Raw genomic sequence first — 26,238 nt, 5'->3', positions numbered from 1 at the left:
ATTATGGGGACCTGAGAAGTCAAAGGTCAAATCTTTTAGCGTACACCTGTTTTTTTTTGGCAAAGCCTTATTTCCCTTATTCACAGTCTACTATAGCATTGGTTCTCAAAGTGGGGTCTGGGGACCCCCAGCGGTCATTGAGGGGATTCCAGGGGGTCCCCAGCGAAATGGGGAGTAGTTCGATTTTTACTAATATTCGATTCATTAGAAGTCAGCACAATGTATACAACTTACTATTCTGGTCATAGGTTTCACTCTCCACTGTTGTCTCCCCAAAAGACAGTTATAGAACTCTGTACTAAATAATATCTAACAACAACTACCTTCTCAGATAGGCACACAAATCTTATGCAATGGGGGTCCACGACTTGTTACATATAAATTTGGGGGTCCTTGACATGACATTTGTTTTTTTCAATCACCATTTTACCTTGTATATTTAGGAATCCATCTCTTTGCATATCACTGTTATAGGTATTTAACTACAAATTATATTGTCTTGCTCAAGGGCATTTGGACAGGGTTGGGACCATTGGACCATTGGATCAAAGTCATACCAAAATAATTATGAATTTTCCGTTTTAAAAGATACGATTTACCCATTTCTACATTTCAATGTAAACAGAACATCTTGTGGATGTAAGGATTCGTTGTTGGTGGTGTGGACCCAGGCGCAATAACAGGATTGAGAGAGAGAGAGGCAGGACACAACGGGGTGTAGTTTGGAAATAAGCTTTACTCGTTCTTCACAAGGCTTTAAACTACAACAACAAAATCATAATTGTACCACAGCCTAAGCTGGCAGATAATGATAACAACGGAAGTCACAAGAAACGTTTACGAACCGACAGGGGAGTGACAGGAACAGACAGAATATATAGGGGGACTAATAGACTGATTACTAACAAGACACACCTGGACGACAAACAATGACAACAATAGATAACATGACATTAAGGACCAACGATGATACATACAAATACAACACTAAACCAGACCGGGAAAGAGAGCAGGTAGCACACACAGGAATACAATACACACATTGAACATTGACGTAAACATTGAGGACAACAGGAGATTACATATGATTAACAGAGGGAGTAGTAACACATTGAGTCCAGGGAGTACCGGGAACACTCCACTAGAGGGGGGTGTAGGGCAGGCCTTCTGAGGCGGAGGGGCAGTGTGACCAGCCTGGGGAAACGGAGGGAGAGTGGTGCCAGGCTGGGGGAGCGGATCGTGACAGTGGAGGGGGATTAGCTAGTCAAAATGAACGAGGATGTTGCTGTTATTGCAACAGGTTTCATCGATTAAAAGACAAAAGATATGGTGTTTATCCATTGATTTATGAATTATGATTATTTGGCAAATTACAAAAGCATTTCAAATACAGCTCTCCATGTTTTCAATGAGTGTCCCTCACCCCCCTCTCATGAGACGGCAATATGTTCTGTTAAAGTGAAATAACCACGGTACCTTATATCCCCTTACTTCAGACTTAGGGTGAGTAGGTGGAGCTTCACTGCTGAGAACAGCTTGTCTTTTCCGCTGCTCGTTCTCCTGCTCCGCTTGCTGCCATAGAGAAAGACAAGCTTTTACTGTGATACCCCCAAGTAAAAAATTAAATAAAAATAGTATACGTAAGTGTATTTTCTGAAGGTATACTTTGCATACCTGTTACGAAGGATCAGATTAAACCGAATATATATATTTATTTATTGATATATATTGCATAGTATTTGTATATCGTTTGATATCCCTTGTATATTCCTTGTACATATACACGGAATATCCCTTTAGTCCAGCCCATAATAGTTCATTCTCCTATTGGACAGCGGTCCACCGGCGCCAGGGACCGGCCCCCGGAGCCAAGTTCAAAGTCACCGTCAAGATGTGTCTGGACATGCCCGCCCCTGCCCAGGGATACGGCGACAGAAATGAGAGTGGCACTATTTGTGCACCGTGCGTATAAATACGGCGCAGGTGAATGTAGAAGCCCTTAGCCCCTTACCTCCGTACCCTTCGTCCATTTAGTATGTTACCGATAAGTTGAAGCCTCACCCACGATACAACGTGCGGTGAAGTATGGCCTGTTTGGCCCCAGAATAGAGCATCGAGACCGCGTGCGAATTAGTAACTGAATTGTCAGAGTTTGGCGCTATACCGTCGAGTGCGACATATTTCTATTGAGTCTTTAATAGTCTATTTGTGTATAGTGTATCGTGCGGTTAGAATTCTATAGTGACCAGCATCTCCAACGCTTTCTCATATTAGCTAGAGTTCTTATCCAGGCTGGGCCGACCGCATGGCGCTTTCACCCGAGGAGATCTAGGCGAGAACCGTATGGACATGTACACTGGATTAATCTACCCGACGACTACATAGCCCTTTGTGGCTGGAATATATTTGCTTTGGTCCTATGATTTATGGAGCGGATAATCGCCGACGCCTGCACGTGTTGGATTTACCCCGAGAGGAGTCAAGTCGAGTCGGCGCTCAGAGAGCCTGAGGCCGCCTAGCTTTCTTCACTGTAGAGCTACAGTCTACAAGAGAACCAAGCTGTATTCGTCTGTGGATCAAGAGACTACTGCACCGGCTTCTGTACCTGAAGTCTCCCTAGTCATCGTTGACCAGACGTCCTACTACCGACAGATCTTCTACCCCCTTGCTGGCTTACAACCAGTGGGAACCCCTTCCAGTATCTCCCGCTATTACTAGTGTACCATAGATATAATTCCCTAAGATTCAGGTTGTATAATTACCTCCTGCGTAACCAGAGAATGGACATTCGTTATTGATTTGCCTACGCATACTCCTTTGCCTTACAAGTGCATTCAAAGAATAATGTAAAGTATCCTATGTACCTTTTGCTCCATTAAATACTTGATTAATACCTTTGACTGGAACCGATTTCATTGTGGGAAGTGTTCATCATATTCATATATCGTGTACTGTATGGCCAGTAATTAAAGTACATAAAGCGGTAGTGGTTTAATGATACCATACTTATCAATACAGTCAGGGAATTGTACCCCTCAGTTACAATACCGTTGTATACTTTTCAGAAAGTATACTAAAAGTTGTGTTAAATTGAAAACACTTAGGTTGTAGCCTACTTAGTGTGTTAAAAGTCGTAGTTCAATTGAAATTACATTTTAAAGTACAATTTAGGTGTAGTACTTTTTTTCTTAACTTATATTACACTTGAAGGACTAACTAAACATGTGCTTTGAGAAATATCCTAATTTCTGACTTGGGACATGACATTCCATATGTCTGGGGTAACAGGTTAATAAGTAACATGTTACTGTAATGACATGACCTTTTCCTGTGATTAAGTAATGAGGCATTTCTGTTTCAATTTCAGTAATCACATTACAATTTCAGTAATTCTATCTGAATATATCTATCTATCTATCTATCTATCTATCTATCTATCTATCTATCTATCTATCTATCTATCTATCTATCTATCTATCTATCTATCTATCTATCTATCTATCTATCTATCTATCTATCTATCTATCTATCTATCTATCTATCTATCTATCTATCTTATCCTTGTATCCCTACTGCAGCGCTCCGAGACTGATCATGGACCTGTACTTCACGACTTTGTGAAATGGTGTGATGAGAATTACTTGGACCTCAATGTCTCTAAGACTAAGGACATAATAATTGACTTCAGACACAACTCCGATCATCAAGCCAGTGTATAGTGTAATTCATGACGAGGACGTCCAGATTGTTGAATCGTACAAATACCTGGGAACTGTGTTTGATTGTAAACTGAAGTTCAACTTACAGTACTTAGAGTCCATTGTCAAAAAAGGTCAGCAGAGGATCTACCTGCTGAGAAAGCTGAACTCTTTTACTGTAATGTTAGTGTGAAGATCCTGAGCACTTTTTATAGTTATTTTATTGAAAGCCTCAACTTTTTCTTTTATCTGCTGGTTCAGTGGCCTATCTATTAAAGATAGGAACAGCCTACAGTATATTGTGAAAGTGTGCTCCAAAATAATAGTAAAACAGAGAGACCTATGTTCTCTCTGGACGGACCGGGTGGTCAAGAAGGGGACGAGCATCACAAATCAACCTCTCCACACTCTGTCTCAGCGGTTTTCGCTGTTGCCTTCTGGCCGCCGTTATGACGTTCCACCAAGTAGGACCAACCGTTACGCCAAATCTTTTGTACCCTCGGCTATCAGACTTTTAAACACAGACAGTAGTCATTTTAAGTAGCCTTTTACACTTAGTTGTCTGTTTTTACTTCTACTTTTACTGGATTGTGTATTGCATGGAATGTTGTTGTTGTTGCCGTGCTGTCATTGAGATGTTTTGTTTTTGTTTTTTGTTGTTTCTGTTACTCGTGAAGCTACAGATGTGAATTGCCCCACGCGGGATCAATAAAGTTGTCTGAATCTGAATCTGAATCTATCTATCTATCTATCTACCTTGTATGCCTTGATGAACCGGACAAAGACGGGGAAGAACACTGCGGGTGGAGTGGTTTTAGAGTTCTCTCCAAAGTACTCCACTGCCGAGTCGTACACGTCCTGAAAAACAGAAGAAACCAAATTACTTTGACTTTCACTTTAGCCTATAGGCCAAAACCAAGTACAATGGTGGGCAGGTGTACAAATGATTTTGTATGCACAGTATGTTATGATTGTAAAGGGCAATGCCGCTCAATTTACAGTAAGACATTTGTGAACAACTCACTCCCAAAGCCAGAAACCTCTGTACTTATGTGCACCTGTGATGTCATCAAGATCTGGAGCGGCTTGGGTGACAGATTTTACAGACCCACACAACTGTTTGTTTGAATATTTATACCTAAGTGAGCAAAAGTGACATGTTAACTTATAGTCAAGAGTCAAGTCAAGAGTTTTATTTGTCACGGCATACAAGCATACAGTGAAATGCGGGTGGTTATGCCCGCAGCGATTGTGCAATAATACAAGTAATGAAAATAAGAATAAGACATAGAATGAGACATAACAGGTATAATGTACATAAAGTTTACAAAAAGCATGGTAAAGACATGCTAAGGTCCTGCGATAGTGCAATACAGTGTTAGCTACGGATGAGGCACTGGGTCTTATGTACACTACTATACACTACTATACAATATACAGTTATACTATATATCCTTATGCTATCTTACTATATCCATCTATTTACTATACAAGAACCACTCCTGTTCTCTATTATTATTTTTTATTTTTTGTGACCTTTTCATTGTGTAAAGTGACCGTTGAGTGTGTGCAGCATGTGTGTGTTCATGCTAAAGTGTCTGTTAGTGTGTGAGCGTATACAGTATGTGTGTTGTGTGTGTGCTTATGTGTGCTTGTGTGTGGAGAGTTCAGTGTTCAAGACTCTGATGGCCTGGGGGAAGAAGCTGAGCCAAAGTCTCTCTGTCCTAGTTGCTGGTGTGCGCAGGCGTTTGCCTGACCGCAGCAGCTTGAACAGGCTGTTGTTGGGGTGGTGAGGGTCTTTCATTATTCTGCAGGCTCTGGATTTGCACCTCTTGTTATATAAGACCTGCAGGGGTGGTAGTGCAATACCCGTAGTACGCTCAGCTAGGCGCACCACTCTCTGTAGGGCCTTCTTGTCCTGTGCCTTGCTGTTTCCATACCAGGCAGTGATGTTTCCAGTCAAGATGCTCTCTACAGCTCCGGAGTAGAAGGACTGGAGTATCTTCCCCGATACTCTGAACTTCCTTAACTGTCTCAGGTGGTAGAGGCGCTGCTTCGCCTTCTTTACGACTGAGTCTATGTGTGTTGTCCATGTCAGGTCCTCTGAGATGTGGACCCCCAGGTAGTTAAAGCTGCTCACCCTGTCCATGGTAGCCCCGTTTATCCACAGTGGTGTGTGTGTCCCCTGCTGTGTTCTCCTAAAATCCACGATCAGCTCCTTGGTTTTACCAATGTTAAGGAGCAGGTTGTTGTCCTGACACCAGCGTGCCAGTACATCAACCTCCTCCCGGTAGGCCTTCTCGTCGTTGTCAGAGATCAGCCCCAAACTTCGTCCGCAAACTTCACTATGGAGTTGGAGCTGAACCTGGCCACACAGTCATGTGTGTAGAGTGAATACAGCAGGGGGCTCAGAACACAGCCCTGGGGGGACCCGATACTCAGGGTGATGGTGTTGGAGGTCTGACCCCCCACCCTGACCGCCTGAGGCCTTTCACTCAGAAAGTCTAGTATCCAGAGCTCAGACCCAGCTCGATCAGCTTGTCCACCAGTCTGGTGGGGACTATGGTGTTGAACGCTAAGCTATAGTCAATGAACAACAGTCTCACATAGCCCCCCTTCTGGCTGTCTAGGTGGGAGAGGGTGTTGTGTAGTACCTGAGAGACCGCATCGTCAGTGGACCTGTATGCAAATTGCAAAGGGTCCATATCACTGGTGAAGGAATCTATGTTTTTCAATGTGTATATAATGTATTGGTGGGTGACAGCATCTACTCAGATGGATCTATAGATCTTAAAAGTAGCCGGTAGTCAGTGTGTGTTGCAGCAGACTAACAGCAGCAGATGAGGATTTGGGCTGTGCTGTTTAACATCAACAGCTGATAGCCACAGCATCAAGGTTACTCGATCTGGAGAAAGTGCATTATCAAGCCACAGCATTTGTTATGGGGTAAGAGGGGCGGTAATGTCAACATCGCCGTTGCTATAGTGATTTGGGTCAAAGAGCCGTTGTCAAAGACTGCGTGTCATGTAGTAACGAGGAGAGGGGGCTCCCCGTTGCTAGGGAGAAGACGCTATGATGTGAGTTTCTTCCGGGATAAGTTAGACTGAGATACGAAGCACAGACGAGCGGACGCGTTGATCAGAGATTTTGAAACGGTCGCGGGGAGGAAGGGAATATGCCATGTCATCGCTAGCTTCGGCTAACATGGACTGGTGGTTGGCCACGACGAGGCCCAGAACCATTGGACTGTCGTGACAGAAGAGACGGTGGAGAAGAATGAATTAAGACTGTTCAAGGACAATACAGAATGGGTTACATCAAAACATTTCATAACCACAGAGGTGAGTGCCACCGGTCTGTAGTCATTAAGACCTGCTGGGGAGGATTTCTTTGGTACCGGGATTATAGTGGACACCTTGAAGCAGGCAGGGACCACGGACTTAGCCAGGGATAGATTGAATATGGTGGTGAACACTGGGGCTAGCTGGTTAGCACAGGACTTAAGTATCCGTCCTGTTATCCCATCTGGGCCAGCTGCTTTCCTGGTGTTCACCCACATAAATGATCTTCTCACACTGTCTTCCGTCAATGAGAGAGTGCCCCCCCCGTAGATGCCCCCCCCCCCCACCACGGCCGGTGCGTCAGTGACGTTGTTAGCCGGTGAGCTAGCGTCGCCACTGTTTGCACCGAACCGCGCGTAGAAGGAGTTGAGTTGATCCACGAGAGAGGCGTCGGCACTCCCGATTGAGGGGGCGCTGACTTTGTAGTCAGTTATCGTCTGTAGTCCTCGCCATAAACCTCTTGTGTCGTTCTGGGCCATTTGTGCCTCAGAGTATAGACTGTAGCCTTATACTCCTCCATGTTTCCTGATGTTCTGCCCAGGTTATAAGCAGCGGTGCGAGCATTCAGGGCCACTCGGATAGTATTGTCAACCCATGGTTTCTGGTTCGGGAAGACTTGGACCGTCTTCGTGGGTACAATGCTATCGGCTAGAGTTGTTATGAAACTGACAACAACATCAGCAAACTCACTGACGTCACTGGAGCTCGCCTGAAGCATTCCCCAGTCGACGTCATCGAGTGCGTCCTGTAGCGTGGCCTCTGATTGGTCGGACCAATTCTTTACCTCACTTGACACGGCAGCGGTAGGCGGGGATAAGCAAGATGGCGTTGTGATCCGATGTGCTTGTTGAACCAGCTAATGGAGGGGCTGGTATTGCCTTGTAACCGGTTCTAAACGGGGTGTAACAATGATCAAGCGTATTTCCTCCCCTGGTGGTGCAAGCGATGTGCTGAAAGAGTTTGGCATCACCTTCTTCAAATTCGCCTGGTTGAAGTCGCAGGCTATGATCATTGCTGCGTCTGGGTGCTTGATCTGTTGCTTGTTTAGATGTCCCTGTAGATCCGCCAGGGCCCTGGCGGTATCTGCTTGTGGTGGGATGTACACTGCCGGTGGGATGTACACTGCCGGTGAATTCTCAGGGGAGGTAAAACGGGCGACATTGTATGGACAGATGTTCCAGGTCCGGCGAGCATGAGCGGGAAAGTATCTTTACTTCCTTCGGGTTGACCCAGTTGTTGTTGGTCAGAAGACAGAGTCCCCCGCCAATGCTCTTACCGGATTCTTCTGTACGGTCCGCTCGGAAGACGGAGAAGGAATCTGACGGAGAGATGATGTGATCTGGAGTTGTTGCCTTCAGCCATGTCTCCGTGAAACACATAATGTTGCAATCTCTCACGTCTCGATCGAAGCGGACCCTCGCACGGAGATCGTCCATCTTATTCTCCAGCGAATAGACGTTTACCAGCAGAATTGAGGGAATCGCCGGCTGGTAAGGAGAATTTTTCAGTCTCTTCCTAATTCCGCTTCTGCGTCCTCTATGTTTCCGTTTGATCGAACCGCCATTGTCTCTGTTGTTGTTGTCGTCTCGTCGAATCTCCGGTGACCAGTTTTGGCAAAAAGTGTTGTTAAACCCGTCTTTCAGGCCGGAGTTTAAGTCCATTCATTTACTGGCGATCGTATTTCGTCCATGCCAGCGTAGTTTCTATAAAAAAAGTACTAAAAATAAACACAATAACAAAAAGTACGCACAATCGTCATGGAGCTGACCAGACGGCGACTAGCCTTGACCGCGCCATCAATGGGTGTTCTGTACTCTTATCTACAGAACACCTCCTGGGATGCTCTCACGGTCACTTTTACCATCTTCCACACTCTATGGAGCAGCTTCAATGACCTTGCGACAACTCATCTGGTCAGGCTTCAAGTTATGCACTTGTGGTTCAGACCGAGGGCCGGACTGGGGAAATAATTCATACCGGGAGATATAGCGTGAAATATAGCCCCAATCAGGCCACTTTTTAAGCCGGGGGTCCCCCACCCGGAAGATTTTAGTTACAAAGACTTAATTTCCTGCATTCTAGTGAATTTTAGTGCATGTGAATCACAAACTAATGAGCCAACAATTGCTTAGTACAATGTACTGTTATGACCCTCAAATAAAACTGTTGTGGCACTAGCAATGGTACTCTCTCCACCTTCAAAAAGAAAAAAGCAAGAGCACAACATATTTTTCTATTTACTATTATAATACAGTTAACCACTCTCTCCACCTATTCAAACAAGTCAAGAGCACAATACCATATTCACTTTACTGATGCACTACCCATCAACAGTTAAAATAGCCCTTTACACAAACATTAAATAACAGACCTTTCATTACAATACTATAATAACAGTAGCCACTGCCAGAATAGTGACACATGTATCACGTGTGGTGAGCACACGCATGCATGCACAACGAAGACAGAAGATTGCGTTGTCTCAATCATTTTAACTATAAAATGTGCTCAAAGTATGAGCTCACTGACTGAAATTTCCAACAAAAAGCATCAATTGTCAAATAATATTGATCACATTAACTAGACTAGATGTTTTTGAGGAAATTAGAAAGGGAACAACAACTTAACCCTTGTGTCTGATCAGATTCTTATTTGTTTGATAACTTTGCAGTGATTATGTTTGTAGCCAATGTGGCAAAGGTGTGTAATCTTTGAATTATCTTGGAATTATTTTGACTCTCTTTCATAAATTGTTTATTCAACTTCAGCCCCAATCATAACCACCACATATTGTTTTTTGTAATGTCAGATTTAACAACTCCTTTTGGGAGTGTGCCATCTGCCATTCCATTCGCCGCCTCCACTGTCAATCAGTTGTATCGCCTGGTCCCGCCTCCACCAATCACAAGCGGCAGCACGGCTCCATTGTGTGTGTGTGTGTCCGCGTGAGGGAGAGAGAGTCAGATAGTTCTCCAACTCTGTCGCAGACAGTGAAATCCTGGTTGTTCCCCACCCACCTGGTTATCTAAAAATGATCGCGCCGCGCCGCCGCCACAACTAGAAACAATGGCCTGGCAAAAAAAAATAATAATAAAAAGAATATATAATAATTTTTTTTTATATAATTTTTTTAATTTTTTTAAATCTGTGCAGGCCAGGCCACCGGGAAAACTCCCGGTGCTCCCGATGGCCAGTCCGGGCCTGTTCAGACCTGTCAGTGTCCAATGAGGAACGACTGGTAGCTACGGTTGTGGTTTAGGTGTGACGTTTGCTACCTTCTTTGAATCAAATATTTTCTTGGCATTCGTATTCCATAATCTTCTACTGACATTGAGCTTGTATTGAGCCGTACTGTATTGTACCCATTCTACAATCTGTTAATAAAGTTTTCAATCAATCAATCAATCACATGCTAACTACATAGCTAGCTTCCTCTTCAGTGCTCCACTACTACATCATATGGTTTGTTGATCTGATTGGTTGAAGTTAGCCTGTGATAGTCAGTGATGGACAGATGGTTCATCCAATCGCCTGCCAAGTATTTATCTTTTTTAAAGCACCTGCCCTTTTCCAAACAGTTTCTCAGATAGTTCTGCGTAACAAACCCATCTGATCCACCAGGTTACAGCTCCAGAAGAGGTTCTGACATTGAGAGAGATTTGTTCATGTTCATAAATATTGATTGGACTCACTGCACAGTGTTGATTCTCAAACTGAGTGATAATCTCTTAATTCATATTGTACATAGAGTTATGACAAAATATACAAATAAAAGCTCATTATCCTTTGGCATAATGCAGTGCCTAACACTTGTGTGTTATAAGGATACATTTCCATGCATTAAAAAAAAATGTCCCATAGAGCAAGCGGCTACGAGGCAAATTCAGTCAACCTGGGCAGTCTTGCCATCGGTGACAACCGAGTCCAACAGGTCATTGTTGCTGGTGACAAATTGTCGCAGGATAGGGTTGTCTTCCTGTACGGTGAACTCCTTCCGGGTCACTTCCATGCCCTTCTCCAGAGCTCGCACGTCCTGCAGAATACTATCAAGGGACACTATGGACACAGGAGACAAAAAGATGACGTGAGAACATTTTCATTATTGCTCATAAGAGTCATGTGACCAAAAAAATATATAAAATAAAAAAAAAGTATATTTTAGTATATTTTTTATGTTCAAGAGTAAGTATACTAAAGTTGTGTTAAATTGAAACCACTTAAAGAAACAGCATTTACCTCACTGTGTGCTTCCGCAATTTGAATTCTGAATGCAACATACTTTTGGGGTGGGGCAGGCGGCCCATATGATTGACATTTGATTGACTTCCTAAAGTACCTGTGCGTTGAAGGGCTTCAAAATCTCTACAAAATGTAGGTATAAATTGGATTTTTTTGGGGGGGGGGGGGTTCACCCTCGTGTGCAGAAAGACAGAGTAGCTACGTTTTCGAGGAAGAGAAAACAATGGATGTCTTTATATGAAAATAAGAAGGAAATTATTTTTGTGAATCTTTTGACACGTAGTGATAAATAGGTGAGAACTAGGGGCAGACAAAAAGGGTGAATGGAGAGGGAAGTATTTTTCATTTAATGAGATCTTTAAGCTTTACGTAATGTGTGTTAAGGATTGGTGTTGGCAGAGGACCCAAACGCAGAACAGGACGAGGAGAAAGCAATAGACAAGACGAGACGTGGAGCCAAGGGTGAAGTAGTAAAAAAATAATGCTTTACTTTAAAAGCAGCAACAAAAACAAGGAACTCAAACGAGAGCACAGCAATGGCTGGCAGAGAGCAAAATACAAAAACAAGAAACAAAAACCACAGCAGTGCTGGTAGGGAAAAATGTGCAAACTGATCTACAAACAAACACTGACCAAAACGACTGTAAACTCGAAAAACAAAGATGGTAAAACAAACTGAAAACTAGACTTACTGACACAGGGAGACAAGGATCGAATGACAGAGCAAGAGTAACACACGTGGACATCAAACATTTAACCGAAACAATGAACCGACAAAGAGAGACTGGCAAACGAGGCAGATATACACACACTGATTGACACAGGAGGGTAATTGGAAACAAGATACACCTGGGAGCAAAACAGAACTAACACAAGGCCAAAACACACTGGGGATTAAACTAGGCTAGAACAACAGACTGAATCAAATATACAAATACTGAGACAACACTAGACTGATCATAATTACAACACAGACAACAGATACACAGACAGCAGACTAGTGATGAAATTCAGGAGATCAAAAATTACAGAAACGTAGAGATGCACACAGTGCAGCACCAACAGAATTAGGCCACAGGATGGCAGTAGAGCAAAGTCTATGCACTTGACACGACTGTTCATGTGTGGAGGAAGTCCATGGAGAGGTGGGGAGGAGGGAGCAGCAGGCGAAGCCTGGCCAGGAAAAGATGAACCCTTACAATGTGTTAACTGAAAGTTGCACTTAAGATATGCAAAAATATTAGTAGTATAGTATTGTAATGTTCTGGGGTTTTGTGTGTCACTGTTGACTGGGGGTGTGTTTCCCCCCGGGAGAGATAGGAGGTGGCACCGGAAGTTAGTTTGTTGTCGTGGAATATACGTGAAAGCAGGTGTGTGATGACGAGCGAGGTATTCACCTGTATGTAACCAATATCAATGGAATTAAACAACCCCAAAGAAGCATAAACCCCTTCTCATTCTTCCTAACCATAAGAGTATGACAGAACGCTACAGTATAGTTACTTTTGCAAACCAAAATAGTACACTTTAAATACGTTTACTACAGTACAACTTACGCTTGGTAGAAATCCTGGGTAGAAATATACTTTTAACACATTTAATATAAATAAATATAATTATATAAATATAACTTAACTACAAAACGTAACTAAAAATATACTTTCAGTATGGAAAAATATTTAAATAGACTTTATTTGGGTAGCCACTCCCTCCTAAAGCTACAGTAGAAATCTGAAAGAAACCCCTCAAATGTGTGATGTCACTTGAATGTAAACATCTGGGGGTGCTTTAAAGAGTAAAATATCAAAATAAAACAATATATAGACTCATACAAACATAATCCCTCTCAATAATCACTTAAAACAATGTATAGACTCATACAAACATAATCCCTCTCAATCATCACTTAAAACAATGTATACACTAGACTGATACAAACATAATCCTTGTCAATCAGCACTTAAAACAATGTATAGATTCATACAAACATAATCCCTCTCAAATTCAACCATCACTTACAGTAAGACCCACTAAGTGTGTGGTGGTGCATTTATCTGCAGAGACCTCTCCCTCTTATGGGCAGGCAGTGTAGTTATCCCCTTCCTACTTGCCATTTCCCCATGTGGAATGCACCTGGGGCCCCGTTCCCCGTACCTGGTTCAACTAAGTCGATCAAGATGTCATTATCCAGATTCAGTTAACCCGATGTTTGAAGCCGGGATTTTCCTGTTCCTCGAAGGTGGATTCAGTCTCGTTAACTCGATTCAGACTTGAGACCCAGGCTAATTGCGCGCGGCCGCTTCAGTTGAAAAGCCAGCACGTATCGATGGCAGAGATCCTGATTCTCTAACGGCATTGATTGATTAATTGATTTAAAACTTTATTGACAGATTGCAATACGGCTCAATCGCCTCGCCGACAAGTTAAATGCGTTATCTATAGGCTAATTTTAAGTCCCTCATTACCTCAATCAATCAGATTATATTTCTTTAAACTTGCCTGCTGGATTGAATAATCAAATGAGATCTTGCTAGCGAAAATAATTAGTTAAACTGTTATACAGAATTACGATACGGCTCTCTTACCCATTGATTGATGTGTGGTCGATCTTTTACTTATCTCCACTGTGGTCTAATGGGTTGTTCTTTTGACTTTCACGCAGACGACCGGGGTTCGAAACCCTAGTCTTTTCCTTCTTTTTGCAATATAGGAATAATTCAATTTGGTGCACGTTGAGAGCTATATAAAGAATGACATCCTCAATGCATGTAGATTTATAATATTTTAACTTAAAACCAGGCTACTTTGGCGTATAATCATTAATATTATATTCAAAAAAATTATATTGGAAACACAGGGTTTCGAACACCGGTCGCTGGGTTGGCAGGCTTGAGCACTAGCGCTGCGCCACTGTGCCAGATGGGATAAATTCATTGTTTATACATTAATGAACGAGAGACCCGTGTTTAGAATATTCTTTATTTTGAATGAAGTTTTATTTCTTTATCCTCATTCATTAATGTGACGTCAACGGCTCATTCAATTTCTCAAATCCGTCAAACAGCGCATCTCATCAGACATCTTAATCCCAGTTACAATTAAAATAACCACATAAATGTGTACATCGCACCGAGCGAGCGCCACGGTATATATAACGTGCATTATTTAGGACAAAGTGAATTTAGTATCAGCATTTTGGGTCTATTTTACATTTCAAAAGCCCCCTCTGGAAGAATGGAGCACAAAAACGTAATTCAGAATGGTATGATGCAGATCGTAGACTGTGGGAATAATTTCAGGAAACGGGCTGTCACTTCTTTGCGGGGGCGTGGCGATGGTTGATCCGGCTAACTTGAACTTAAACCCTGCTTTCGACCAGGCTCAAACTTTTGGATCTGTTGTCATGGTGATCTGGACAATCCAGGTACGGGGAGCCGGAAAGTCCGGCTTAAGTCAGACTTCACCGAAAGTTATCCAGCTAACTCAGTTATCCAGGTACGGGGAACGGGGCCCTGTTTGGATAAACGTGTTGCTAGTCTGCAGTCTGTGGTTATATTATCGTATAGCTTACGCTCTGCTCTATTGGAACCCTATCCCATATCCAGGGCCGCCTGGGAGAAATGCGAGGCCCTGTGCGAGATATAAACGCGAGCCCCCCCCCCCCCCCCTAAAGGTACAAAAATATATATATATATATATATATTTTAATACAGTCAACATATTCTTAAATAATAGCGCTGCCCGAGGCTGGGCATGATACAGTCAACTGTCAATTAGAGAGAGAGAGAGAGAGAGAGAGAGAGAGAGAGAGAGAGAGAGAGAGAGAGAGAGAGAGAGAGAGAGAGAGAGAGAGAGAGAGAGAGAGAGAGATTTACTTTTGTCAACTCATAATGAAACTGGCTGACATCTCACACTCTGACATCACAAACCCTAGCCAGCCTCAGAAGATTAGACCTAACCAAATTATAACCAAAGAAAAAGATAAATACATTACGTATTGGAATCAACTCACACAATCACAACACAAATTAGAAACATATTTGGCCCTAAACAGACAGTATACTGTGGCAGACTACCTCAGCACAGTAACTGATAAGAATCTAAGAAAGAATCTGACAAGGTACAGACTGAGTGACCATGGTTTGGCGATAGAGAAGGGCAGACACAGACAGACCTGGCTGCCCAGAGAGGAGAGGTTGTGCTGTCTTTGTGATGAGGGAGCCGTAGAGACAGAACTACACTTCCTAACACAATGTGAAAATTATAGAAATATTAGGGAGGAATTCTTTACAAAAATTGAAATAATTTCCCCAAAATTCCAAAGTATGACAGAAGTGCAGAAGTGGCCACTCCTCCTGGGGGAACAGAGAGAATGTGCAGTTTTAGCTGCAAAATATGTCAATTCATGTAACAAGAAAAGGGACAAACAGTAGGACACATATATTCTTCCATGTTTTACTCACCGCACCATCTCCTTTATTTCTTTTGATCTTATATTGTTTGCTGTTTATGTCATAATTGTGCATTGGCAACATTTGTGAAATTTCATGCCAATAAAGCTTTTTGAATTGAGAGAGAAATGCTTCTAGAGAGAGAGAGAGAGAGAGAGAGAGAGAGAGAGAGAGAGAGAGAGAGAGAGAGAGAGAGACGGGTGGGTGTAGCGAGAGAGAGAGGCGGGTGGGTGTAGCGAGAGAGACCACGGTGGGTGGGTGTAGCGAGAGAGAGAGATAGAGAGAGAGAGAGGCGGGTGGGTGGGTGTAGCGAGAGAGAGAGACCACAGCGGGTGGGTGTAGCGAGAGAGAGAGCAAGAGAGAGAGAGAGAGGCGGGTGGGTGTAGCGAGAGAGAGACCACGGCGGGTGGGTGTAGCGAGAGAGAGAGAGACCACGGCGGGTGGGTGTAGCGAGAGAGAGAGAGACCACGACGGGTGGGTGTAGCGAGAGAGAGACACCACAGCGGGAACAGAATAGATTGCTTGAAAAACTCACCCTAACGCAGATTCAATGGCAAAGTTGGAAGGAGACGACGTTGACGCATTTTCATACCGTGGAGATGAAAAGTACCAGTCCCATCCATGATATTGTCCCCCCGGAACAGCACTCGATAACGTAGCTAGCTAACGCTAGTTAGCTAGCATTAGCTAACACTAGCTAGCTAGCGTTAGCTAACGCTAGTTACCTGTGCCTGCCTTTAGCTAATTGCTACTAGCCGACATAGCTATAGCCTGACTGAAGGTTCTAACACGCAACAACTTTCATCTTCAGTCCATCTGCCGAACGTCATATTTGGTATTGATAACAAGCTTATGGCACACTGTGTTATTTCTTCTGCTCCATGCTGCTTTTCAAAAGACATCCACTCGCTCCTCTGGATAGCGCTGAATAGATCCTGTACCTGGCTGGCTGTAGCCCCTTCCCTCGTGGATCCGGGCAGAGCCCGGAACACTATTCTACAAACGTGTCTATCTGCAGAGCAGCAGAGCCGCAGAACCCGGAACACTATTCTACAAATGTGAAATATATAAGCATGTAAGCAAAACTAGATTTTAGGTCTGTGATGAAAAAGGGCCTCGCGGGAAGTTGGGCCTCGCAAAAAAAATAAAAAATTATAAAAAAAATAATATAAAAAAAATAATAATAATATATATATATATTTTTTTTTTGCGAGGCCCCCCTTCCCGCGAGGCCCTGTGCGACCGCACTGCTCGCACACCCCCTGAGGCGGCCCTGCCCATATCAATCTAATACTGAATACATTTCTTCACATCCGCCTGGCCACACCCACATCCGCTCCTCTACATAAGTGGGGACGTGGCCATACTAACAGCTCCTTCCCTATTTTCACCACCGACAAGTGTCTGTATACACCACTTGGGTTTAGTGCCGAAATAGTTGCTGGAAAGGAGCTACGTGAACATTTTATCTTATTTTTCTCTCTCGCGCAAATTTACGAGAAAAGGACGGGCCTAAAATGGAGGCCTACGTGAAACAGGGACAGGTCATCACTGGCCTTACCCCTGCCTACGTGCCAGTCACGCGGGTGGCGGGTTTGGTCCAGGGGCTAAAGGACGGGGTGCCTCGGCTTGATAGCCCGATGGCATCCATACTTTGTCCCTAAATGGTGTGGGAGCCGTTGCGGAAGCCGGTTCCCCAAGGGAAATCGGCTAGGCAGATGGCTAATTGGACTGACCAGGTGTACATCGCCGCGACTCAGAGCCTAGCTGCAACCTCTAACATCGTGCAGCTAGCGCGCTACATGTCGGGGATGATGGCGGGCGGGTCGGTATTGGATGACCATCATCAATATCTTCACGCCCAGGCGGCTGGAGCCATCCTGCACCTTACCCTCGGGGTCTCGCACTAGCTTGGTTTAAATCCTATTTAACTGATAGAACACACTGCGTGGTCTATAATGATTTAACATCTGAGACCCTCCCAGTGCAATGTGGTGTCCCACAAGGCTCTGTCCTGGGCCCTTTGCTATTTTCGATTTACATGCTACCCCTCGGCGATATCATACGCAAATTTGGCATAAACTTTCATTTTTACGCTGATGACACCCAATTATATATACCTATTAAGCCAAATGATTCCTCCCAACTACAAAACCTTGAGGCCTGCTTGCTTGCCGTCAAAAAATGGATGTCGCAAAACTTTCTACTCCTTAATGCAGATAAAACTGAGATGTTAATTGTTGGCCCCCCAAACCACAGAGGCCTGTTTCAGGACATCTCCCTCAACTTTGATACCTGTCATGTATCCCAGAGCTCCACCATAAAAAACCTCGGAGTCATTTTTGATTCCTCCCTCTCATTTAATGCACATATAAAAAATGTCACCAAAATTGCATTCTTCCATCTTCGTAATATCGCAAAAATACGCCCCATTTTAACTCTGGCTGATGCTGAAACCCTGATTCATGCTTTTGTCTCATCACGTCTGGACTACTGTAATGCACTTTTTTCAGGCTTACCTAATTCAAGCATCAAAAATCTTCAACTCGTGCAAAATGCGGCTGCACGGATACTAACTAGAACTAGAAAATTTGATCACATCACACCAGTTTTGTCCGCCCTACATTGGCTTCCTATCCAAGCCCGCTCTGACTTTAAAGTGCTACTCCTCACCTACAAAATTTTAAATGGGCTTGCACCGCTCTATCTATCTGATCTCATCTCCCGATACTCGCCCGCTCGTGCTCTGCGCTCACAAAATGCGGGGCTTCTATCGACCCCTAGGGTTAAAAAGAAATCCGCCGGCCACAGAGCCTTTGTCTACCGCGCTCCCTACCTGTGGAACAAATTACCTGCCGTCATCAGGGGCGCCTGCTCTGTCGAAGCTTTTAAATCCCTGCTTAAGACTCATCTTTTCTCTCTCTCCTTCAACCTACCTTGATCTCACCTGGTCGGGGACTGACCTTTAGATTAATCTGTGTAGTTTAGTTATGGTACAGGGTACTACATGGTACCACTGGGTAGTTTACTATAGGGTAGTTTAGTTAGGGTACAGGGTACTACATGGTACCACAGAGTACTACTTGGTACTGCATGGCATTACAGGGTACTACATGGCTTACATAGCTCTACATGGCACCACAGGGTACTACATGGCACTACAGGGTACTACAGGATACTACGGGGTACTACATGGCACTATGGGGTACTATAGGGTACTACATGGCACTACGGGGTACTACATGGCACTACAGGGTACTACATGTCTGCTCCTTTGCAGCACCACAAACATGGGAACTCTCTAACTCTCTAATACCTTTATTTTCTATTCCTGCTTCGTTTGGGGAAGCGGGAGGATGGGGAGGTATGGGATGTGTTTATGTGTGTTATTGTGCTATTTTACATTGTTCATGATCATGATGTCCTATTTCACGCTATAAAGTCCGATTATGACAACTACTAATATCAACCCTATACGGGATGGCAATATTACTTTAGCCAGCCCAGCTGGAATGTCCGAGCGTTAAATACTCCCGTTAAACGATCGAAAGTTTTCTCTCACTTGAAATCGCTGTCTGCTGATATATAAGCTGAGGTGCGGTTGGGTGGGCCAGGTCTATCAATCCACTTTCTCATCAAAGGTGCGAGGGGTGGCTATACTAATGCGCAAAAATATCCCATTCCAACATATATCTACCATAGCCAATCCCAACGGCCGCTATTTGATTGTCACGGGCAATATGTTATTATTTCATGTTACCCTCTTAAATTTATACGCCCCCAAACTTTGACGACCCTGGTTTTTTTCTAAGTGTTTTTAACCTATTACCTGACTTGTCAACTACACATCTAATAGTGGGTGGAGATTTTAATTGCATTCTGGACCCATTTATGGACAGGCACTCTTCTCGCCCAGCCACTCCTCTTAACTCCACTACAGTATTAAACAACTTGTTTAAATCACTGAATCTTGTAGACATCTGGAGACTACAGCACCCCACAGACAGAGATTTCTCCTTTTTTTCACAAGTACATTAATCATATACAAGGATAGACTATTTCATAACGGATTCCAAATTAACATCCAATATTATCTCCTCCAAATATCACAATATTTTAATCTCAGACCACTGCCCAGTTACAGTGTCGATTGATTTTGGAGTGAGAAAATCACAGTATTGCTGGCGTTTCAATCCAACTCTGCTTAATGATGTTCAGTTCTGTCAACGATTTTCTACCATTGTCAAAGAATATATCTGTTTAAATGACACTAAAGATGTATCTGACTCAGTCCTATGGGAGACATTTAAAGCTGTTATACGTGGACATCTAATATCATATGAGTCGACAATAAAAAGAAATAGCAGAAAAAGATTATTAGACATTGAAACTTTGCTCCCTGTTCTTGAGAAGACATATAGAGATGCTCCATCCTCTCCTGCTTTAAGTAATATTATGAAACTCAAGTATGAATACAACACTATCCTTTCTAGTCAAATAAGTGTAATGTTATTAAAATTAAAGCACAAACAATTTGAGTTAGCAGATAAACCAAGCTCATTATTGGCACGTCAGCTGAGAGGTACCAGGGCCAAAAGAGCTATTCATAAGATAAAATCAAGCTCTGGGTCCCTCATTACCAGCCCAGAGGAAATTAACAAATGTTTTAAGGACTTTTATGAGAAGCTCTACACCTCACAGAGCACTGCCAGCCAATCAGACATTACCAGTTTCCTTCGCTCTCTACCACTCCCAAAACTGAGCGAAACAGCACGTAATACACTGAATGCAGAAATATCATTGCAAGAAGTGTTTACAGCAATCAAAGGCTTCCCTAATGGTAAATCTGCCGGCCCTGATGGTTTTTCTATAGAATTCTATAAAGAATATGTTGCAGATGTTGCTCCCTTAATGTTGCGGATGTTTAAACATTCCATACAAACTGAATGCCTACCTGATTCTCTCTACACAGCTAATATATCTTTAATTTTGAAAAAAAAGTAAAGAGGAAACTGACCCCTCCTCGTACCGCCCTATTGCCCTCCTTGGAAACGACTTAAAGGTGTTCACCAAAATTCTAGCTAACAGGCTCAATAAATGTATAATGGCCATAATTCATCCTGATCAAACCGGCTTCATTCCCGGGAGGTTTTCTTTTTTCAATGTTCGGCGACTACTAAACATCACATATATGGCAAATATAAAAAAGATATAAACACAGCTATCCTGGCCCTTGACGCACAAAAAGCTTTCGACCAAGTTGAGTGGAACTATATTCAGTCTGTGATAGAAGAGTTTGGTTTGGGCAGGGACTTTGCTTTGTGGGTTGCAATGCTATACTCTCACCCCACTGCATCAGTCCTGACCAACTGCAATAAATCACCACCCTTTCCCCTTCACCGTAGTACACGCCAAGGCTGCCCATTATCTCCTTTACTCTTTGCCATTGCAATCGAACCCCTCGCCATTAGCATTAGAAACCACCAGGGGCGTATCTAGACCCAGCACTCTACTGGGGCACAGAAGGATATGAAGGATATGATACATTTTTTTTGCCTGTTTTGGCCGGTTTTTGGGCGAAAATGGGTGGATTTTATAAAAAAAAAATGTGGGTTAGGTTAGGGTTATGTTATTTAATTATTTTATAAAAGGAGCAAGATAAAATAGAGTAAAATAGTGCAATAGTGCAGTGCAATAAAATTGTAGAATAGAATAGATTAAAACGTATTTCTCTGGTCTGCATCCCCTTAACAATTGTGTGTATTGAGCTGTACTGTATTGTACCCATTCTGCAATCTGTTAAATAAAGTTTTCATTCATTCATTCATTCATTCATTCATTCATTCATTCATTCATTCATTCATTCATTCATTCATTGAGTCTTCAGGCTGGACTTGAATCTAACAGCATTGACGATTTTCAAGTCACTGGGCAGACTGTTCTAAAAGACAGCTGCAGAATATAAAAATGACTGGCATAGGCATATATAGATAGGCTATTACTGTATACAGGTCCTAGGCTAGCCTATATCTGGTAAGCACGTTACATGGCTATCGTTATCTAGCAGCTAATTCCTCCGGTAACGTTGCGGTTAAGGGATGGGAGATTCTTCAAATTCATGTGGGTCTTGACCGTCTTACAACTCTTACCTCTCTCATTTTTACTCTGCAACGCTTTATCGCTGCCCATGGCGAATAACTTTCTGATGTCTGTCCATTGTGATTGTCCTCCTTCATGTCAAATCGTCACAATTAAAAACAAACGTGGCGTTTCAATTTACCTGGCTGTGAACTGCGCGGTCAGCTGGTGGGATGTACCATGTATGCTCTGTCATAGGGGGTGTGCAAACCATTTAACTTACAAAAAAGAGCCTGTTGGAGGATTTCAACAAGATAAATCGAAACAGTGCAAAATATTTCACTATAATATTTCAAAGCGAAGTAAAAAAAATAATAATAATGATGTAATCAGTAGGGCACAGGCGATCAACAGTAGGGCAAGGGCCCTACTGATAGTGGTCTAAATACGCCGATGGAAACCACCCTTCCATTACACCTGTGAAACTAGGTGGAATTGAGCACTACATTTCTTTATACGCAGACGATGTGATTGTTTACCTGTCACACCCAGAAGAATCTCTACCGCCTTTATTAGACCTTGTTGAAAGATTTGGTAGACTCTCTGGATACACTATAAACTGGCAAAAGAGTGAATTTATGCCACTTACTGACTGCCTGAATTCAGGATTCCTCCAGAACCTGCCCTTTAGAATTACAGATAACATTTACTATCTTGGAGTTGTTATTCCTAGGAATCACAAACTCCTGTATAAATTAAACTATGAACCAATGTTAGAGAAATTGAAATGTAATGTAGAGAAATGGAGAATTCTCCCATTGTCTATGATAGGCTGTATTAATGCAATAAAAATGGTCACTCTACCCAGATTTCTATATCTGTTCCAGAACCTGCCAATTATTTTAACAAAAGCATTTTTTAAGTCCCTTGACACTCTTATTATGCCTTTCATTTGGGGATACAAAACACACCGTATTTCCAAAAATCACCTGTGCAAGCCTACAAATATGGGAGGCCTTGCCTTACCCATGTTTCAACACTACTACTGGGCAGCCAATGCAAGAGCTCTGGTCTACTGGCAGGACTCATACCCTGGTGAGACCACCACTACCACCCCTGCATGGCTGGCCATAGAACAGAATGCTAGTAGTATCTCTCTCCCAGCACTTCTCTTTGCAACAAAAAGATCCCTTGAGGCCGCTATAAGAGACAACTTTATGATAAAGAACTTGTTGAAAATATGGTACCAGATCAGAAAAGTCTTTAAATTACCAGAGACATCGGTCTGTACGCCCATCTGTCACATGCTTTCCCCCCTTCACAATCAGACAAAAAAAATTTCAAATGGAAGGAAAAAGGAATAGTCTTTATAGAAAACATTTACATTGATGGTCATTTTGCCTCATTTTCACAACTCCAGCATAAATATGAGCTCCCGCCCACTCATTTCTTTCGATATTTACAAATTAGGAACTATGTTCGTTTAAATATTCCAAATTTTGAAACTTAGAGCCTACACCAATTGCTGTGATATACTCCCTCATGACTACAGAGCCCAATACCAAATGCCTGATTAGGGTGACCAGGTCAAAATGGTTCAGTCGCAGGACAGCAGCACTGCTTTTGCGGGACAATGTGGGACACGTAGGGGGGGGGGGGGGCGGGTCGGAAGAAAAAATATATAAATAAAAAAAAGTATTTAAACATTTTTTTATTGCTAATTATAATTAAAGAAATGTACTTATTATTTAAGTTTCAAGTTTCAAGTTTCTTTAATAGTTGTCATACAGAAGTACAGAATACTTTTATACAAAATGCTTCTTACTGTTACGCTCCAGAGACTGTGCAAGACAAGATAAGTATGAAATAAAATAACATAGTATAGCATGTAAATTAGAAGTAAAAAATTAGGTCACAGTGTTCAGTATAGACATATGTACAATGTTCGATGCATAATAGACGTAACTGAGTTACCATATAACAATATACTATGCAGTGTACTAATATACAATACTATATAGTGCAAAGCAGAAATGGGATGAGGTACAATTTAGGTACAATTTACAGTAGGTGTACGAGTTGTAGTGCAAATCCTTTATCAATAAATATAAAGTGTGTTTGTGTGATCTAAAGTGTGGAGAGTGGGTGCTGCAGTGTGTTGTTTGTTTAAGTGAGTGTGTGCGTGTGGGTGTGTGTGCTATGTGCAATTGATGGTTGTTGCATAGTGTTTATTGTTCGTTGAGCAGCCTGATGGCCTGGGGATAGAAGCTTCTTCTGAGTCTTTCTGTGCTCGCCTTAAGACTCCGGTATCGCTTGCCTGACCGCAGCAGTTCAAAGAGGCAGTTGTTCGGGTGGCTGGAGTCCTTGATGATTCTCTTTGCCTTCCCCCTGCACCGCTTGTTGTAAATGTTCTGGAGGGTGGGAAGCCCCCCTCCAATTGTGCGTTCGGCTGAACGTGTCACTCTTTGTAGTCTGCTACGGTCTTGTGCAGTGCTATTCCCAAACCAGGAGGTGATGTTGCCAGTCAGGATGCTCTCTATTGTACATGAGTAGAAGTTCCTAAGGATCTTCTGACTGACTTGGAACTTCCTTAGGCGCCTGAGGAAGTAGAGGCGTTGTCGTGCCTTCTTCACAACACTGTCAATGTGTGTGGTCCATGTCAAATCCTCGGATATGTGGGCTCCGAGGTACTTGAAACTGTTCACTCTCTAAATGCATTTATATCATATTCGACGCAGACGGTAGGCTATATATAGCTCATTTTGTTATTAATCTTATTAAACTCACCTCCGGTTTTGGGGATATTAGCCTCCGGATTCTATTGCTCCCTTCCCTCTGGACAGTGTCCCGGCGATACTCCCCGTGTATTCTGTTATTATAACAAACCGACCCTCTGATTCAGTTCTCAATAATAGTCGGGCCAGACTTGCTGAAGAGGCGCTCCTCTGAACAACTATACGTGATGTCCCCCTCTCCTCCATGGGTGATGGTGAAGCTCCTGTGGCAGATCCTGCATTCTACCTTTTGGGGATCATCTGAAACGGATCTCAGCCACGTATACTTCTTGTCCCAGTCTCTGTTATATGAGCAAAGTCTCTTTTTTTGCCTCCATTTCCTTGTTTTTCTTAGCTAGTTAAACAACTTGTATCAGTAATATTGGCTGTCTTTCTTCTGACTACTCGAGTGACTGACGTCACACATACAGCTGCCCCGGCCTCGCTCGGACAGGTGACAGGCAGCGCGACTCGCGAGACTCGCGTAAGCTGCTCGGCAGCCTCGGCTGGAGATGCATCCAGCTGCAGGACCACAGCACCGACACTCTCAGGACCGCGACACTTTGCGGACCCACACTCTCCAGACCCTCGCTCCCATTGGCTGATTTGGGTCACGTGACCGTCCAACTCCAATTCAGCCATTGGGTGGGACGGTCACGTGACCCAAATCAGCCAATGGGAGCGAGGGTCTGGAGAGTGTGGGTCCGCAAAGTGTCGCGGTCCTGAGTGTGTCGGTGCTGTGGTCCTGCAGCTGGATACTATTGCTCGGCTGCGCAATGCATTGGTTTGTGACGTTGCCCGATTTTTTTATTTTAAATATAAGAGGGTATTGGAACGAGGCATTAAATTAACAACATTTAAAAACATTTTTAAATAATAATCTTTGAAAGATAATCTTTTTTTTTTCTTTCTTTTTTTTTAAATAAAAGGACATTGTTTTGTTGTAGCGGGACGCGGGACAAACGTCCCAATATCGGGACTGTCCCGCGATTCGGACAGGTGGGCACCCTAGGCCTGATATCCAAGTTTGTAGACTCATTTACAGAACACTATATTCCATCTACACAATGCTTGAGGAGGTCCTGGGAGAGAGATATCCAGGTGGACATTCCAATAGACACCTGGGATGAGGGCCTCCGCAGTATCCACTCTTGTTCTATTCATTCCAGACATCAGTTAATTTAATTTAAGGTGATGCATAGACTTCATTATTCTTGTACAAGATTGCACTCAATATACCCCTCAGTCTCACCACTCTGTACCAGATGTAAATCTGCTGAGGGCTCACTGGGTCACCTCTTCTGGTTTTGCCCGAAGCTCCATAGGTTCTGGAGTGAAGTGTTCCACTGCTACTCAAACATCTACACCCATGACTTTCCCCCAGACCCAATAGTGGCTATCTTTGGCTGGTCACATAATATGACAACACTCAATTACTCTGAGATACAGACTATACAGTATGGCATGGTAATTGCAAAGAAATGCATTTGAATGCTGTGGAACAAAGAAACAGTACCACTTTTCCAAACCTGGTTGACAGAACTCGTATGCTACACATGGAGAGAATACGCTATGAGAACGCAGGGCAACCCAGCAAATTTAAAGACATTTGGCAACCTTTTCTTGACTATCTATCTTAAAACTAACAAACGACTAC

The 26,238-nt window shown here is 43.0% G+C and overlaps 1 protein-coding gene across 1 annotated transcript in view; it reads right to left on the bottom strand.

Moving 5' to 3' along the window:
* fmnl1b (formin-like 1b) overlaps positions 1-26,238 on the bottom strand; it is a gene marked incomplete at its 5' end in the record, with an annotated part of 243,973 nt that overhangs the window by 1,777 nt on the left and 215,958 nt on the right. Inside the window, 4 exons of the mRNA XM_084322609.1 lie at positions 1-11; positions 1,477-1,572; positions 4,455-4,556; positions 10,932-11,095. The exon at positions 1-11 is cut by the window's left edge and continues 104 nt beyond it. Coding sequence (XP_084178735.1) covers positions 1-11; positions 1,477-1,572; positions 4,455-4,556; positions 10,932-11,095 — 373 coding nt within the window. The remainder of the gene's footprint in view (positions 12-1,476; positions 1,573-4,454; positions 4,557-10,931; positions 11,096-26,238) is intronic.

Source organism: Notolepis coatsorum (genome assembly GCF_963971535.1).
Source record: "Notolepis coatsorum genome assembly, chromosome: 10".
NCBI classification, from domain to species: Eukaryota; Metazoa; Chordata; class Actinopteri; order Aulopiformes; family Paralepididae; genus Notolepis; species Notolepis coatsorum.
Note: the sequence above shows the minus strand (reverse complement) of the source record. Positions and strands in the feature narration are given on the sequence as shown.